This window comes from Plasmopara halstedii (assembly GCF_900000015.1).
Source record: "Plasmopara halstedii genome assembly, contig: Scaffold_2386, whole genome shotgun sequence".
Lineage (NCBI taxonomy): Eukaryota > Oomycota > Peronosporomycetes > Peronosporales > Peronosporaceae > Plasmopara > Plasmopara halstedii.
Window position 1 is genome coordinate 814170 of NW_020189293.1, and position 17851 is coordinate 832020.

At 42.5% G+C, this 17851-nt stretch overlaps 5 protein-coding genes across 5 annotated transcripts; 2 read left to right on the forward strand and 3 right to left on the reverse strand.

Moving 5' to 3' along the window:
* Window positions 1-1707: 1707 nt before the first annotated feature.
* On the forward strand, window positions 1708-2973 carry PHALS_03610 (conserved hypothetical protein; the record flags this gene model as incomplete). The annotated part of the gene is made up of 1 exon (XM_024717852.1): window positions 1708-2973. One exon carries the CDS (start codon window positions 1708-1710, stop codon window positions 2971-2973), a length of 1266 nt encoding a protein of 421 aa, XP_024583310.1.
* A 535-nt stretch (window positions 2974-3508) lies between these two features.
* Window positions 3509-5538, reverse strand: PHALS_03611 (39s ribosomal protein mitochondrial-like; the record flags this gene model as incomplete). The annotated part of the gene is made up of 4 exons (XM_024717853.1): window positions 3509-4431; window positions 4538-5198; window positions 5281-5446; window positions 5513-5538. 4 exons carry the CDS (start codon window positions 5536-5538, stop codon window positions 3509-3511), a joined length of 1776 nt encoding a protein of 591 aa, XP_024583311.1.
* Window positions 5539-11786: 6248 nt separating this feature from the next.
* PHALS_03612 (uncharacterized protein) lies at window positions 11787-12149 on the reverse strand (the record flags this gene model as incomplete). Its single annotated transcript, XM_024717854.1, has 3 exons — window positions 11787-11856; window positions 11924-11999; window positions 12074-12149. The coding sequence occupies 3 exons, from the start codon at window positions 12147-12149 to the stop codon at window positions 11787-11789; spliced, it is 222 nt and encodes a 73-aa protein (XP_024583312.1).
* A 3249-nt stretch (window positions 12150-15398) lies between these two features.
* Window positions 15399-16534, reverse strand: PHALS_03613 (RxLR-like protein; the record flags this gene model as incomplete). The annotated part of the gene is made up of 2 exons (XM_024717855.1): window positions 15399-15431; window positions 15677-16534. 2 exons carry the CDS (start codon window positions 16532-16534, stop codon window positions 15399-15401), a joined length of 891 nt encoding a protein of 296 aa, XP_024583313.1.
* Window positions 16535-16724: 190 nt separating this feature from the next.
* PHALS_03614 (uncharacterized protein) lies at window positions 16725-16971 on the forward strand (the record flags this gene model as incomplete). The annotated part of the gene is made up of 2 exons (XM_024717857.1): window positions 16725-16730; window positions 16783-16971. The coding sequence occupies 2 exons, from the start codon at window positions 16725-16727 to the stop codon at window positions 16969-16971; spliced, it is 195 nt and encodes a 64-aa protein (XP_024583314.1).
* Window positions 16972-17851: the final 880 nt, after the last annotated feature.

Sequence of the window (17851 nt, forward strand, 5' to 3'; positions counted from 1 at the left end):
GCGCCCCAAGCAAAAAAAATGCTGGACTCTGACCAAAACACGAAGCAGTGAATTGTGCTTGCTTCCAATTAGAATTATGCAGCCACAACCCCGACGCAAATCTCAATGATGAGTGGTCAATCGTCCCATCCGTAATTCTCTCAACCCGGTCGACTAGTATTGCCAACTGCTTACGTGTTAAATACTTATGGACAGACCACATCTCGTATGAGGAGGCTATTCGACTCGCTTAGCACGCTTAGTCACATCAGTCTGTAAAATTCGCCCCCCGCACGTTGTTTAAACATTAATTGCGGAGTCCGGAATGAAATACATTTTTTGAGCCAAAATTTTGGTGACACATTGTGTACTGATTGATTTTGTGATTTTGTCATCAGTACTGGCTCTGTAAGTCATGAAATAAAAAAATCCAGAATTATGCAGATTTTTTGGTCAGATACGAATCTGAAGCTCAGGCGAGACGCCTTTATGGACAGGAACTCAGGTCCTGTAACTTTTATTCTTCTTGTATGGCTCAAGAGAAATGCCCGCAGTAAATAGATTTATCAGCCTTGAAAGATTCTATGACTCGTATACATTGGTAAATTGTCGTATTAATTTCATGTGCGAATATTGTTTACGAAACCCAATTGACCATAAACACGATTAAAAAAACATCTATTACGGTATTCCGGAATTTTTACTGTGGTGCACACATGTATCAATATTTCTGTAGGAATCAATATGGTTGCTTTTACATATCCACAATGCAGCGTATTTTGCTGCAAGGGATCCGATACAACGGACTTTGCTATTTGTTTGAACACGCTCTTTATAAAACGTTTCGCGGCTATTGCAAGTGTAAAGCTTCTCTCTGAAATTGTCTCCCATTCAGTTTTGCTACATACCTGAAATAGTTGGAAAACAAGCCTTTTCGTACGTAGAATAATGACACTGTTTGATTTTACATCCATCAATTACATGCACTACACTAATCAGCATCAGTAAGTGGTACGAGGTCAAACGGAACATAGTTGTCAAGAAACAAGCCAAACGGTTACTTTCGCGCCTTTTCGTAGTCGTCACACGCACTCACTGTAGCCATGATCACCTTTAAAGAGACTTAAAGTGAAACGTCTTGTTCAAATATTTTCAAGACTCTTGTCATTATTGCAATAGTTCGTCTTATTGATCAAAAATTCGTTTGACTCTTATATCCGCATAATCCGCTGCCCATACGTTAATCGAGAACGCATTTCGCGTGTGGACCCGCGACGTTGTCTTTACCAGCTGGAAGTCATTTGACATTAATGCCCATATATATTGCAGTAAACGCTAAAGTTCAAAGTAGATGGATAGTCCATCACCTCGATATAATGAACCGCAATCGCGGGAAGGTACTGCGTCATGTTGACAGGCGATCGAGTGTCTTGCTCAGCTCGCATGGATGGCCACACAAAAGAGCTGCTGGGTCTCCTAGCCTCGAGATGAACCACTACCCGCTATAGTTTTACGAATATTTTGCAATGTAAAAGAAAACGGCCAGAACAGCCGTTTGCAGTGTGCAAAGCGTTGATCAGTTTTCCGACAATATTTTGTGGCACTTGCTGCCCAGTTGCTCTCTTTTTCTTTTCTCTCTCTCTCTACTGCGGCTGGTCATTGCTCACTATTAAACTCGCCGCCTTTGCAGTAGCTTCGTCCTTCGTCTGTCCCCCGTCCCGACGTCCGATGCCTGACCAACTCGGTGATGTTGTTGCCGTCGTGTCCCCTACAACTCTTGCTCCGAGTCTTAAAAACTTAGACAAACTACCAATTGTGCCTGTACGCGAGGGACGATCACAGTCTTTAACGACGTTGCCACGTCGTGCCTCGACTGCCAGTGTACTCACGGTAGATAACCACGACATTCTGTCTGAGTCGGAAGGTGGTGTTCGACATCCACGACGTGTACTCAGTTCTGGTACTGGCTGTTCGCTTAGTCTATTGCAACAAGAACTTGGCTATCCACGTAGTGCACGCGTGACGGTTGACAGCCATCGACATCGACGGAAATCGTTGCTCGAGACAACGTTAGAAAACTCGACTAACAGTGCGTGTCGTTCTGCTCGAAATGTGCACAGCAGTAGTAGTTGCAGTGTAGGAACTATGGACAGTGCCAGCGACTTTGAACGGTCACAATCCTTGCCTGAACCGGAAGGTGAGAGTCACATGGACCAACTACAGCTACATGATCATAGCTGGACATTTAATTCAGTCTCGTGCTCTCCACGAAGTGAAGCTGCGGGTGTTTCTACAGAAGACAGAGACGAAGAAGATGACGAGAATTTTATGGACTACCGTAGTGCTTCTGTCACTGGCTATAGCCGTGACACTGACGGTGTTGTGTATTACGAAGTTATCGTGCGTTCTACTGCTCACGGTCCACTTTCTGCTTACAAGGTGCGACGTCGGTACTCCGAATTCCGAGACTTGCACGCAGCTTTGAGTAAGGTCATGCCCGTCTCTCACCGAAAACTTGCGTCTGTTACAGCTATGGCGAGTATACGAGACGATCATAGTGAAGATGAAGACTCTTTGGTGGGTCTACGCTTTTCTATTACTGAATGCAGTCAACAGAGGGAATTGTCACTCCCTCCACTCCCTGACAAAGGTGGCATGTGGAGTTTTCTCCAGTTTGATAGCGTACCACTGCTCGAACGTCGAGCCGAGTACTTTCATGCAATGCTTGTAGCTGCTCAACGACACCCTGCTGCACGTGCTAGTCGTCTATTAAATGATTTTGTTGGTACACCCCCTGACCTCGTGTCAATGTACTCGAGTGTAGAAAACAGTTACGTGAGTCTCAATCGTTTTGCGGCCCCAAAATTGAGTTTCGATATTGAGATTCAAGAAAGAAAAGAAAAGGCCAAGAGTATCCGAAGACGTCGTAGCTCCCTCAAACGCCAAAGCTTTACCGGATCGCTCGAAAACGCATCTTCCAACACCTCGCAGTAAGCGAAGCAATTTCCGCCAAAGGCGAGAAGGTTATCATCTTTACAAAGAACGGCAGAACTGGTTGGGAATTTTCTTCGACAGATCAACCAGAGCATTCTCCCCCAACCTTATCTGTGCCATTTCTTTCTATATGTTACGTGTGTTTCGTACGTTAGTGTCAATTGTCAGTAACAAGAATCTTACGAATATTTAGCATGGATATGTTCACTGATATGTTATTTAAGTGTGATATATTGTGACATGAGAGTAATATGTTAAGATTAAATAACCGTGTGTTGTAGTTCAAGCCAACTGTGTAGATCTTTGAAACGCACTGACTTCAACAGGATCGATTCTATATCCTTACATTGTAGTTCAAGTCCACTCTATTCCTATCTTTACACAGCGATCCTAGTGGTTTTGAAATTTGAAATCTATTGAAATATGAGTTGGTGACTTTGATTGTACACATAGTTTTTTTCATACTGATAACAAGCTAAAGTATTGTCATCAATATATGTTGCAATCTGCTCTAGACTCGTTTTGACTATTTTCTTTACGGCGGCACCATCTTGTGAATATACTCGGCAATTTCTGGGTCGAGATACTCAGACAGCTCATTTCGGGTTACCCAGACGTAATCATTAGCTTTGTTTAAATTCAGTATCACATCTCCGGTAAGATGTTGTGACTTGTAGAAAAACACTTTGGTGCCATCAAATTCCGGGTCGTTTTCGTGCAGATACTTAATGTATCCAACAGGTCCAAATCCTACAGGCGTCACTTCAAGATCGTTGCCTACTGTATCGTTAACGTGGCGAACTGCAGCATCGCGCATCTTTTCAACGTCTTGCTTCGCACCGAAAGGAAAAAACCACGGATATTTCGCATCCTGCTGAACCGACTTGACCAATAGAAAGACTCGACCCTTTAGTGCGCGATTAAGCGACTTGCGATTGTTGTTGGCATCATCTTCAGTCTCCCTAGGAGCAAGATGAAAGCCATCGCCTACAAGCTCATCTGAACTCTCTTCAGCATTAGGCCATGGAGCTTCTTCTGGTGTAATGTGCTTGGTACCAGGTTCCATGAACCAAAAATCTTCATCTAGCCTCTGATCCTCTCGCAATGACTTCTCATGAAGCATCACTTCAAAATCCACCTCCCAATCCTTTAAATCAGGCTGTATGATCGGTAAACGCTCTAAAACACCAGCACTAAGCACTCGCCATTTCTTGCCGTCGTCTACAGGAGGTGACACAAGAAAATTCTGGCGGTGGGCCCGATGGCGTGGTTGCTGACGTGGGGGCTGAGGATTACGCTTACGCTCCGCAATTTTAGCTTTTTGGCGCCAAGTTAGACGATTTCTGTTGCCGGATGCAAATGTGCGCAATTGAGTCGCTTGAATGTTTAACGCAGCACGCGTGAGGCCGCAATGAAGGGCTAGCATGGTCACAGAGCTTTTTGTTTGGCTGGCTATCACTGCGAAATATATTAGAATCTGTAATAAGTACTATTTATTATAATTATAAATTATAACATTCCAAGTCTTAAAAATCCTTGTTAAACAGTGGGTGATTAGATCTACCAGGAATTTTCGCACCAGCTTCTGACACTTTGGATACGCTCGTTGCAACGATGTTGCGTCGTGCTTCAGATCCTGCCGATCGAGCAATGGCAGGTGCATTTCGACGATCTTGCACTACCTTTGTCCACTTGTCGATTTCAACTCGATCCTGCTCATTAAAAAGCAGACGGTGATGCGTTGAAACAGCTAGCACACTATCAACGATTGTAGTGGCCCACCACTTGTTACGATTGTTATACAATGTCCGAAGTACTGGCATCATCTCTGCGTGCAGTCGCTGCATTGTTTTATCGACACCTTGACTTTCTTTACTACTCACGATTTCATCAAAGCGACGTTTTATCACTTTTGCAGCTTTATTAAATTGATACGTATCATCTGTGAAGAGCTGTGCGTGCGTGAGGGCCAAAAACTTCCACATGTCTAGCTTTTGACTTCGATCGTTTCGTTCAGCATCTTCGACCGACAAAATTACTTCGCGCTTTATATCCAGTGTTTCAATAAGCGATTGGAATTCTTTTTTGCCGCTAAGAACGTCTCCCTTTTCATCAATAACTTTTGTTAATGACTTCATGAACATCTCGCTTGATTCTACCGTCATTCGATCGAGCATTAACTGACAAAATAACGCACTGGCCTTGGCAAATTTCTTATCAACAAGCTTCAATGACATTTTCAGAGTTAAAAATAATGGTAATTGTCAGCGTATCAATGGCTTTGGATCAGACCGTCAATGCACGAACCATATATCCTTCAAGCTTCGTTATGGTAGCCGATACATCTAGCGGCTGATGCTGCTTACGTCGGCGCTTGGCTGTTCCTTCTTCATTTAAAGTCTCGTTTGACTCCTTCCTGCTTTTAATCTCCTCTTCTCGCTCGCGTTTGGTCTTTTTCGGCACATCCAAGCCGCTGTATAAGTCATCGTTCATCATCGATCTAAATGAATTTCTAAAGCTCAAAACTATATGTTCTTACACTTGAGATATATATGCGATTTGCATTTTACCAATGTAAAAGTTCTAATGTTATTTACAAATTAACTTTTAAAACCTTATGGGTTATGTACTTTACATGATAGTGAAGTATCATCACCTGTAATTGTGAATATTCAAAAATACTTTGGTATTGTAAGTATGAAGATGAAAAATTTCCGCAATGAGGGGTACGTTTACTCGTGGGCTGCTGGTCGCATCTTCAGCAATCACAGACAGAACTATTAAGAAAATTTTCAAAAACATAGAGATTTTGTACTAGTTTTAATGAAATTAATTATAAATGTGCTCTTGAATAGATGAACAAAAGCTAGAAAGGAGTTTCGTAGAAGATTTCGGGTCTGTTCCTGGTCAGAGCGTATGAATCCAACCTATGTGCGATTAAAATTGCAAACTGTTTAATTCAAGCTTGGATTTTGTAACCTTTACGATAACCCCCTTGTACCTAACTTACAAAGTCAATTGCACGTCCCCATCGTGAAAGAGTACATCCTCTTCAAGACTCGAACATGAAAGATTCGATCACCTTCCCCTGGATAATGAGACAACACGCTTGGAAAGCCTATGGCTTTTGCTGGCCCCGAAGGGGTCCGGGAGCTGGTAGCCAAATGGCCGGATGGTGTAATTTTTCGCCCTCAGGTGTTCACGATTCGGCAATGCATTAAACGGAGGAATAGCGCATGCCGCTTTAGGAATCTAAATTAGGTAATTGCGCGCGAAAATGTGCATATCCGAGATTTTTGTGACAAGGAGTTTAGTGAAAGTGTCGAAGGTTCTGTTAGACCTTCTAGTAAACTTGAGAAGTGTTACAATTTAGAACTATTTCTGACCGTGGACGTGAATTCAAGATAAGCTCTACTCTTTAGTCTGGAGTGGCTTGAACCCCGCGAGCCTCGGATCAAGTGGAAGCTAGAGACGGTAGGTGCCACGCAGTACAATCTCGATGGAGTTTAAAGTTGTGAGCCCACTCTTCTCAAGAAACATAAGCGATTTCCGTGCAGAAACAAAGTCAGGATACCATCAATGCATCATATGTAATGTCCGATTTTCATGACAAATGTAATGCTGACAGCTTGTGACACTTCAGAACGTAAAAGCTGGAATTGGCATTAATCCTCGGTATCACGATGTAATAGAGCCAAGCAGTCGTGTGTTTCGGTTCCCTAATTGTGTACTATCGACTCAGGATCAAGCGATTGTACTTCTTGGTCCACAAAATCACAAAAGGTATCTTTGGTGAAAAAGTATTAATCAGCTGTAAGCTACCGTCTTCTTTGCCAGAGCCGATAGCGCTGAAGAGCTACTGTTAGTCGCAGAGAGTAGAGTCAGATCCATTGGGTTTTAAGGAGAAATCACCCATTTCAGGTCTTAGAAGTACCGCTGTATCAGCACAACAGTAAAATGTGCCGACCGTGCGGAGCAGTAAATATGTACAGGAACGTGGCGAAAACTCACTCGATGGAGTTTCACTAGCAGTCTTAGGGGGTGTAATTTATCCCTCATAACATCCGTTTAAGTTCTACAAATAAAACAGTTTTTTTATAAGGTTTGAGCAAGAAATTGCAAGACGGCGAGGCCGCTGAATCAACTTGGGTTATATCGAAGGAAGAAAATCGTGATAGATAAATGTTTTCTTAAGGTCACTAGCACGACTCTAATTCGACAGCCATCCTCCGCAATCCAACGAATCTTCTTACTTTTTGCGGAAGGAACTCCAGGGCCTGGGAGCAAGAGATCTACAAGGCCTATTACCAGCGGATAGGGGAGCACGTCGTGGCCCAAAAAAAGCGACACTTGGCGATGGTCCATATCACAAGATCAATTTATTATCAGTGACGCTTCCTTACGTGCAAGGCTCAAAGTAGGCTCGGTGAAGGGGGGGGGGCTTTACTATTTGGCGCCGAACTCTGTCTCAAAAAGGTGTATGGCAACAGGCAATTTGTGCATGGTTTTTATAGGCTATTCGCTGCCAAGATTCCGGCACAAACACCTATCGTTAAAAATTGTGCTTAAAACAACATGATCGGCTGCGTTTGATCGATGCCATAGAAAATGTTCATCAAAATTATGAACTGCTAGCGATATCTCTTCCACTGCAGTGAATGTCATCGAGCAAGATGTTCTGGAAGTGATTGATCTGATGCCTTAGGGGATATTTAAAGCAATAGCACAATCCATCATCAAACAACGCAGCTTTTTAGGCTGCAAATGCTTAAGTTCATATTTACCATTTTTTGCCCATAATCACGAAGAGCATTGGGAAATGGGTGTGGAAAACCACATAACACACCTTCGAAAAGTACTCGTGCGTGTTTGTACAATCAGTCTGTCAACATATATAAGTATTTTTTGGCGCCGATATGACATAATATAAAAGTATGCTGACCTCGCAAAGATAAATGCCGTTTAGGCGTTGGTAGTCCTGTGTCGCAAATTAAGCTGAATATAATAGATCAATCTGGCCCATATTCTGGTATGGTACGACCTGTCACCAATATCTTCGTTAGTTATATTAAAAAGGTATTGGGGGTTGAGACAAAAGGGTGGCATTTAAAGCTGTAAAAGAAAATATCATAAATATCGCACATCTGGCACACATCATACATTTTATGTCTTTGTGACTATTCAGCCATTGCCATAGGCTATGCACTTTCTAATCAGATGTCGATTAGTCAGCCCACGTGATTGCGTTTGAGCTTTGACTGCTTCAAGCAGTAAGAAAGAGATCTGCCCTACTGACAGAAAAGGATCTCTTGGCAAAGAAATATACCCTTGTCAAGTCATTCGCTGAGGTTTTTGTGGTCGATAAAGATCATGCCAAGCAACCTCGTCACCACATCTCACAGACAGCAGCAAGTTTGTTATTCTTCTTGATCCGATCTACCTGTAAGGTATGTTATAAGCCGGCTCTATCTGATGGATGGCGGATGCTATTCTTGTCGCCCAAACTATGGGCTTGCCGTGAGCTGTGATGGTATGTCTACAATTGATGAGGAGACACATATGACATTTGGGTCAAACGAAAGATGTGCTGCAACATCAACATTTCGAAAAGCAATGAGATTGGTCACTCAACATATCTTGATATCTCACGTCAAGGACCTCAAATATAAAAAAAATGTAGGAGACACATAGTATGGCCATTTAGAAACAGAAGCGGCATAGTGTTACGTAATGACGGCCAGTACGAATAAGTGAAAATCAAATGATAGACACTTGGAAAGACGTGTCAACAGGATACTCCACCCCACAGACGCGGCACCTGTAGTCATCCTACCAGTTCCTGCAGAGTTTTGGTAGTCAATATACACGGACTTTATTTTCGGCCTTCAAAAAGAATGCGTTCACTTGTACTAATAATGTGGTCTTTGTGGTTCTTGCAAGCCAAATGCCCCATCTCGTTGATGCAAGCAATAATGTAATGATAACAATAAAGCCAAGCTACTCTCTGACAATGTGTTTAGCTAACGTGGCTTGGCGGGTGCCATCGTATCGTATCAAAATTCTCGCTTTACAGCAACGTTTTGGTGATTTGTCTAAAAATGCCTGATGCCAGATTGGCATGTCTGCGACATACCCTCTCAGACAGATAATCAGACGGAACGCTTTGATCGCGCAATCTAAATCATACGATCTTGCCCATACAAGTTATTTGAATGTGAAGCGCTCGAATGAGACGTAGCAGCCTCGCCTTTGAAGCAGCGACGCGTCTGAACCGCGAGGGATACCTCAAGCCAAGTAGTGTGTTAGCAAAGCTCAGAGAGTGCATCCCATATCTGACTCATCACAAAGCGTACGGCGTGCTTTCAAAGACGGTTGACATGCCGCTACAATCGAGAAAGGCCACAGGAGTGTCGTCTTTCACCGGCATAACTCAGTGACCCACTTTTACATGAGTGCTTAGTGGATCAGCCCCTACATAAGGTCTTCTACCAGTATTTGATAAAGTTGAATGAAGAATTCAAATACAAGAGCTCATGTCGACAGCACGAGTTGGAGACGTTGGACTGTTACCCCGACGCCCGCGTCATGTTTTGTTCTTCGCAAAGACAAGCAATAATGGACTCCATACTAGGATTTTTTGGACTTTGCTGAAGCTGGCTTACTAATACTAAAGATGAATGGAGCAACATGTTTTGTCCGCCCAGTTCGCAGACTAAGCTCGATCTCATCTCTAAGTGTGTCAGCTCCTAGTGCCCAAGGTACATATATATAGGAATAGTAGATTTTCCAAAGCGTTGCGGCTCTAGGAGCAAACGGCAATTTTATAGAAATACTGGAATTTAGAGTGCGCATGTAGTGTGACGTACTGGCGCTCGGTTCACTCTCGTTGTGGAAGACCTCCACGCATTGGTGTGTAAAGTCTCTACTCCTGGCGTGGCAAGACACTTCGGCTGATTGACGTGATGAATTTCGCGTTGGCGTGACCTTGTGCTTGCAAATTAGCAAGCTAGACTTTTTACATCACATCCAGCTCGTGGTGATGCGTCGGACTTCATCGTGCGCTCCACGGTGGGATGATTCAAACAATCCGCTGCTGGAAATGGCATGGAACTGAAATTTGTGCCGAGGAGAGGATGATTGCAGTAAGCGCCTCCCACTTGGTAAACGACCTGACCGTATGTCTAGATGTGTGAGAGGAGTTCGATATCTTCACCGAGTACATTATGACCGCCGGTTGCAAGGACCGCGGCTTTTTAAAAGCTCGCTGAGACGTATAATGGTGTACACGGGAACGATTCCATGACGAATTTGCTATCAGGGGCAGTATATGTAGAGTAAAAAGTGTAAAGTGAAATTCTGCTCATAGTAAGTGCTTGTTCGTCCCACCATGTGGAACACAGAAGGCACACGGTGTCTAATGGGGTTCGTCTTTAATCTTGTTTGAATACACCTTACATTTCAGTATATTTTGTGCAGATACGATGTTGGTCAGCTGTACGAAATTTATACTACATGTTTGCATATTGTGAATATTCACGATTCTGACGTATCAAACTTATACATTGAATGAAATTCCGATCGAAAGAGGTCCGTGATACCTAATCAAGCAGAACATATAGTCTTATGAATCAGATATAGTAAACATATATTTTTGGGGGAGAATAAAAAAAATGCCCCAACTTTTGCCATAATAAAAAAATATCCCAACTTTTCAAAAAATAAAAAAAACCCCAGCACGTAAATTATCACCGGGGAGCCGTAATATTACACAACAGAAGATGTTTGTATTAGGAATGAATTAGCATAATTTAACAAAAATACCCCACAATAACAAAGTATACATTAATATGCTATAACCATTCAGTTTGCTATTAATTAAGTATGAGCCTGGATTATTTCAAGTCTCATACTTGAGCGTATGCTGTAACAGTAGGCTCTTTAACAACACTGATGTCAGCAGAAGAAAAAGGTGAGGCTGAGTGCCTGCCAAGACGGGGGCGCGCGCTCTACAGTTTGCTGATTTAATATTAAAAGTGACGCCCTAGTATGGTCAGGAAGCGGTTAAAAAGTTAATATAGCGTACGCCATTATCACAATGTCATATAGTCTTGAATAACATGATCGATGATCGCTGCATAATTTGACCTTGCAGACTACAATTAGAGAGCATGCCCACGAGTGCATAGAACCATTTCCTTAATGACTCCAACAATCCTCGTAAATACCGATATTTCGGTACTATGATAAACCGTCACAGAAGGAATGTTCTCGTACAAATGGTCAGCATTGTAAGTTACACAACTACACAAAGGGGTGAGGTGTATGTATATACAAAAAAATAGAAATATTTCTGGTAAATCCTTTGTAGTATGATACCGAACACATTGAGGATCTACTGGGCATCCTTGCAGACTAACATGCTTGTTTCGAAGAGCTTGCACGCATCCAAAGTCTTCTAATGTACATCTCACCTCATGGCTCAACTATTTCTTGGAAATACCTACAACCTTAACGCCGTTGGCCGAGAAATTTCAATAAGACGGTCGCGGCGAAAATTCGAATCTTGACTCAGCACCTCCCATCTCACCCGAATAGTTACGGCTGATGAGCTCGCCGGGGATGGAGCTTACCGCCCCGTCGTACCTACGCACAAGGAGCTCCGTGTCATATTTCTACGGCGAGTAGTGCAGCAGCACCTTGCTGTGTAGCTCACGAGGATATTCAACTCACCATCATCGAGCTTGACCTGTTCAGGAAGCACAGCTTATTCGTCTGAAAGCGCAAGATAAATTTATCGACTCCTGACAACATTATTAAGTTATGAGTATGGCTTCAAACAATGAAAGTAGACCGCCGGGCTGAGGCTGAGTAGCTCTACAGGATCTTGAATCAATTTTAAGCGCTTGGTTAGCGCCAGAAACCTCACTACACAAGCTCTTGCTAGCCTTACGTCAAACCATCCCAAAAATACCGTTTGCGCTTGGAGCTATGGCTTTGGGAGTTATTTTCTTCACAAAAATTGCAGTCTGGATCGTGAATAGTGTTGAAAGTATTGTGCTTAGGGTGAATATGGGCAAGAAAATCAAGCTGTGTATCTTACTCATACGATGCAGGCCAGCTTCAGTGGTGCGAGCGTCCAAATCGAGCATGCGAAGCACTGAGCTCGATGTAGGCATAAAGAAAAAAGTCCTTCATCTCTAATATCTTTGGTTTATAGCCCCGTTTGTGAGACAGTTGTTCCAGCAAGTATCGAGCTTGCAAATGTTCGTTTCGATAGTACGCCGCGACAGGCGACCGTTCTTCTTCTTTTTGAAAGATGAAGATGAATTTGACGCCGTGTTGCAAGCGGTCACAACACTAAAGAACATGCCGAGGAGGAACCTCAAGCTTCCATAAGACAGTTTAATGAGGCTATCCCTCTCACTACACAAATTACTGATGACCGCTCTGGTGTACCCACCGGCTCACTAACATTCCACGTCTAAGTGAATTATCCCTGTCGTATCGAGCAGTGTCGGCATGACATGCATTTAGTGCAGTTGATGCTTGTAGGCTCGCTGAATTGAAATGATATATCGACACTCGACAAAAGTCTCGGCGTTCTTACGAAACAGAGATGAGCCAGTATTGATGCGCACTCTGAGCCGCACTATCGCATTTTGTGTCGTAAGATCCTTCAGTAGTCGGATTTGCGTCGCTGCCGTAGAGCAGAAAGAAGCTGAGTTACAGGGAATAATGGCGACATTCGGCTGGCTCGTTTGGATGGGACCGTGATTTGTATTTTTGTAAGCTCACGTGGAACATTTGTATGTTGCCTTGTTTTCGGGTATATTTTATAACCGCGAAGGGCTTGATAAATCGTGGTCGCTCTTTAATCTAAAAATTTGCATACATGATAATTTGCATTCGATGTTATCTTTTTTACAGAATATTCGTAGCGTCTCGAGGCAATCGATGCTCGTCCTGATTGAGATATTGCGATAAGGCCGCAAAACGTAGCCGAATAGATATAGGTAATCGTTTTTGATCCAATCGCCTAATCTTCTTAAGAATCAAAGTAGCTTTGTGGCAATGTACACAGTACCGAGAATCCATGGTAATAACAGAACCATTAATAGAGTTGCGTGAGAGAGTAGATACATGTACTGCACTATTCAACGCAATTCAACGAGAGAAAACATCTCGCCTCAGTTCCACGATCTCTTCGCCCAAGTCCATAGGACTAAATTTTCATCAAGCGATTAATGCAATCTGTCTGCCCATCAGGCTGCGGACGGTCAGTGGCTGACGTGTTTAATCTAGTATCAAGCACCTTGAATTTCGGTTGCTATGGTTTCGTAAGTTATATTTTGCTGATGTAATATCATGATGTGGCGACGAGAGATGTCATCGCTGGACAGATGAGTGTTACTGAAATCGGCATGGTTTCTGTAACCAAATATTTCGTCAAACGTCGATGACCCTTACCAATACACATTATAAACTCATTCATCTCTTAGTACAAATATCGAGGTGGGGTTAGTTTAATAATGTTAATCTCCACACCCGGTGCCATTTTAGTATCAGAAAAAATAACGGCAAGCGCCGAATCGTATATGCTTATTGTAAGCCAAAAGAAAGCCATATCTTTGGCGCAAAAGCCGATTAAATGAAGGATGAGATGCAGAACAGCAAGAAGAACTGTATTTGGTTCAGTGCTCTCGACTTAGCTTATCGTTATTATTAATTGCAATCAAGAGACATTTTTTTCTACTGCTGCGGTAATTCACCGAGCGGGATGCTCTGAGAGTGAATTGTGTTACCACGAGAACAATTTAATGCACAAAAGACTTTTGATCGTCTTGTAAATTAGATATTCAGTCTATAACGTGGCTATGCTTATATTATTTTACGGTTTTTTCGTGCATAGTCGTACAGAGAGCGGGAATAGAGACGAAGAAAACCGCGCTTCGGCGCAAGGTTCGAATGTATGCTTCGAAAAGCTATTTGAAATTATGAATAAATGTGTTGTAGAAGCGACAGATTTCTTTCCTAAGTTGATTCATAAAGAGGCTGGACCTGTATGCAGAACCTGCGAAGATGAAGGCATCTATGAAATTGTCAGTACATCTATTCCCAGAAATCCTTAAAAAGTGTCTCGTTCAGTCTAATGTCTTGACAAAGTACAGTGTTAGCTATATCAACCTGGCACGACTTCTAATTAATCTCTGTCGCTTTATCGAAGCGCGCGATCGCACACCTGCACTGCCATGTCTTATCTCAGGCTTTCCTGTATTGCAGCACTGACCCACATTACATTCAGCTTGTAGAAGTGCCTTCCGATAAGCACCTCAAGTTGAAAATGCATATAAAATGATACTCGCGGGGGGAACTTGGTTAGCGCTATGTATTGGTGGCTACCATGTATCAGTAGGTAAGCAAATGTGTGAATGGAGCCAAAAGATCAAGACCTTGCCGCACGTGGTGGAACCTATTTAGTATGACCCGTCAGATGCTGGCGGTCCATTGGCAAGGATTTTTTTCGTCTTCCAGAAGTTGGATAATACCATTACTGTACTTTTTGTAGACCGCCCGCCAGCAGATAGCCATAATTTTGGAGACAGACATGTGTAGAGATGACGGTATTATAATTTCTCATCGTGAGGAATCACAATTCGTGGCGTATCCGTCGAATCGGTGCTATAGTACAGCAACCCTATAATGTGCTTTACAGTGATATTTTTAAGGTGTTCAGCGCCTGATTAGACATGTCGACCGCCGACTATACGCAGATAAAGATTATACGAAAGACGTGAGGGCAAGCTGAAACGAGCTGACCCCGCTCATTATGTTTCTGTTATATGCTATAGTAGAGAGATCTACTGTCTTTTACCTCATTATTCATCAATGATTTGGTAACACCACAAAAGTGGCACCAGTTTTAGCGGAGGAGATTCTGTCGATCCAAATCAACAGCCTACACTTCGTAGCAAAACTGATCAATTTATTTCGATGAGATCAGAAACAAGCTGGCGTCGGTACAACAGCAAGGTGTTAAAATATTTCCGCCATTTGAATAGGCAAGGAGTTTGGTATTCGTGCAGCGGGAAGACTGAGATTCCCTCCTTCCAAGCGACTAGGCGTGAGGTCTTAATTGTTACTTATTAAGTGCACTTGCTTGAATTAAACGCAACAGAGTCATAGTGCACAAAAGTATATGCGGTATCTGCTGACGTCAGCAAAATTCGTCATCCTGAAGTCAGCACTTGTTGGTCACTATGACGTGATCAAGGATCATAAAACAGTATCAGGTTGAGGTTCAACCAGACCAGAACCAACATCAGGTTGAGGTTATAGAAGGTTACGCTCAAGTTCACGTAGCAACCAGTCATTTCAGACAGCATAAGTAGGAGTCAATCACTTTTCCACTGTCTCCTTTTCATTTTTCACTCTCCGACAACAGTCTCCTTTTCCATTCTCTACTAACGAAAAATAAAAGTATCCATTAGTTCCAGAAAATTGATGTTTACGAATTTCGAAATTTCGAAAAGGATACACACCCACCCAGTCTTTTCTTTACGTATGTTACAGTAATCAGGATGTTTCGTCATGCTACTCTAGCTTTTCTATGTCTCGCACTAAATCTGAGGACGATAGTGTTCGTTTGTCTGATCGATAGACCATCGAGCAGCTTCACTGCGCTTTGAGGAGGGGCTTTACTTACAGCATCTTTGATAGCACGATGAGCACGCCTAACTGCATGAGATAACGGACCGGAACGTTTAATCGAAGGGCTCGAGGATGAGTCAAATTGCGATTTCTCCGGGTTTAGCATGACATTATCAGGAAGGTTGCCTAAGAAGGCTTCGAGCTTTATTATCTTTCGTTTGAGTTCGCTGGATTGATCATTAGGGAGTGTGAGAGATGTTGACGCTTTGGAGGCAAACACATCGAGCCATTCAGCTCTACTATAGGGTGCTTCGGCTTTGTTCTTCGCGTGAGCGACTTGAGGGTGGTGATTCTGAGATAGTCGTGGTTTCTTGACCTGTATAGGATCGGAATCGGTCGCGGTTAGGCTGTTATGATGTTTGGCTTGGTTGATGAATCGGCCGCCTTCCTTCAAGACATCAGGCTGAAGTTTGTGAGCTGCATCGGTAAGCTGATTGTATTCAATTTTGGCGATCGTCAAGTCTTCTCTATATTCCTGGATTTTTGCTAAAAGTTCGTCGGCTTTTACTTTGAAGTCGGCGGGAGAGCCCAGATTGTCCATGATCATTTTGCTTAGGCCAGATTTACCTATTTTGGCCATCTCGTCATTACTCAATTCTGGCAGAATTAATTTCACTATATCGTTGCTTGGTTTGTCAATGATATCAGCTAAAGTGCTGCGAAATTCATCAGTCGTGGCGTGTACCACGCGGCCATCAATCCCTGTTAAAGACCTTTTGGGTGATGTCTTGGGGTCCATGCCACCGATTTCATTCTTTCGAACATTTGGAAGCTTGATTTGAATGGATTCAGTAGCTGTGCGAGCACTGGATGCGATGAAAAGAGCTGTGACCACGTAGAATGCACCGCGCATGAGGAATCAAGTGGATTTCTTGCTGTATAATTTTGAGATATGATTCTTGAACAGATTCACGTCTAAAAATGTTGTTGTGCACTTTCATATATTTCGGATCAGATATTTTTGAGCAGCATTGCTATTATTTTTACGGTATCACATCTGAGCCTGAACAGTTGTTTGTGCATAGATATGTTTTATGTAGTTAATGATCGTTTTCATATTACTCATTTATACAGCTGTAAGGTCTGGATTTGACTGAAGAGTTACCCACACATGAGAAATTGTTCGACATTGCCACCAAATTCAAGGATAAGCAAAATGCGATTCAAAAGCTAGGCGGCAACACAGATTGTACCCCGTGGTTCGCACTTTGGTACTTGATATTTCACGATTTCGGTACGAAGGCAGAATTCATCACTACCAAAGATGCTAAAGCTCTAACTCCTAAATAAGCTAGCACGACATTTTCGCTGTGATATCTCGTGATCATAGTGTTGAAATACACTTTAATACACTCGATTTTGGGTTTCATACACCAGCGAGGTTGATTTTTACACCAGCGAGGTTGATTTTTCTTTAAAAACCACATATGCGTCAATAACTTGGCCAACGAACTTGCGTCACAATGTGACGTGTGAGGCGCTAGTTCTAGTAAGCTATACAGCAATTCGTCTAGGTTTAAATGATAACTGGCGTTATCCGGTCTCAATATCTTCAAAAGTAGTTCACAAAAGGCACAAACTGCTCAAACGCGTAAGTAAAATATCGTTCACGGAAAACTTATCTCAAGATGCCATGATTTTCAAAAAGCCGTGTATGTTGACGAGGTGGCATCTGCGCTCGATGCTTGTGTGTCCGAACATTTGAGATTTTTATGGTGATATTCTGCCTTTTTAAGTCACGATAATCATCAGGTTTTTGAATTTTGTTGTAGTATTGCTGTTTACCTAATTAAATTTAAGCAAATAATTTTACCAAACTTCTGTCCAAAATTTTGACACTTTAAAATATTCTCAAGTCTATTATACTGTATTGGCAGAAAATAAGGTCAGTTGTGTCATACTCCCTCTGTCTCAAAATAAAACCCGTGTTTTGGAAAAATTCGCAAACATAACGAGATTTTTAACCGGAATTCTATCAATTTTTGTTAGACGCAAAACAATACTCAGTGAGTGCTCCCTAGTTTTTGTGCCCAACCAAAGTTTCTACGTTGAGATATCTACTGCCAAAAATCGAGATTTGGTCCGTCTTTTTTGGGCACCGCTGGTAACATCAAAATGGAGCAATTGGAACCCGTCGCTCTCATGGCCATTGAGGAACATCATGACAGTT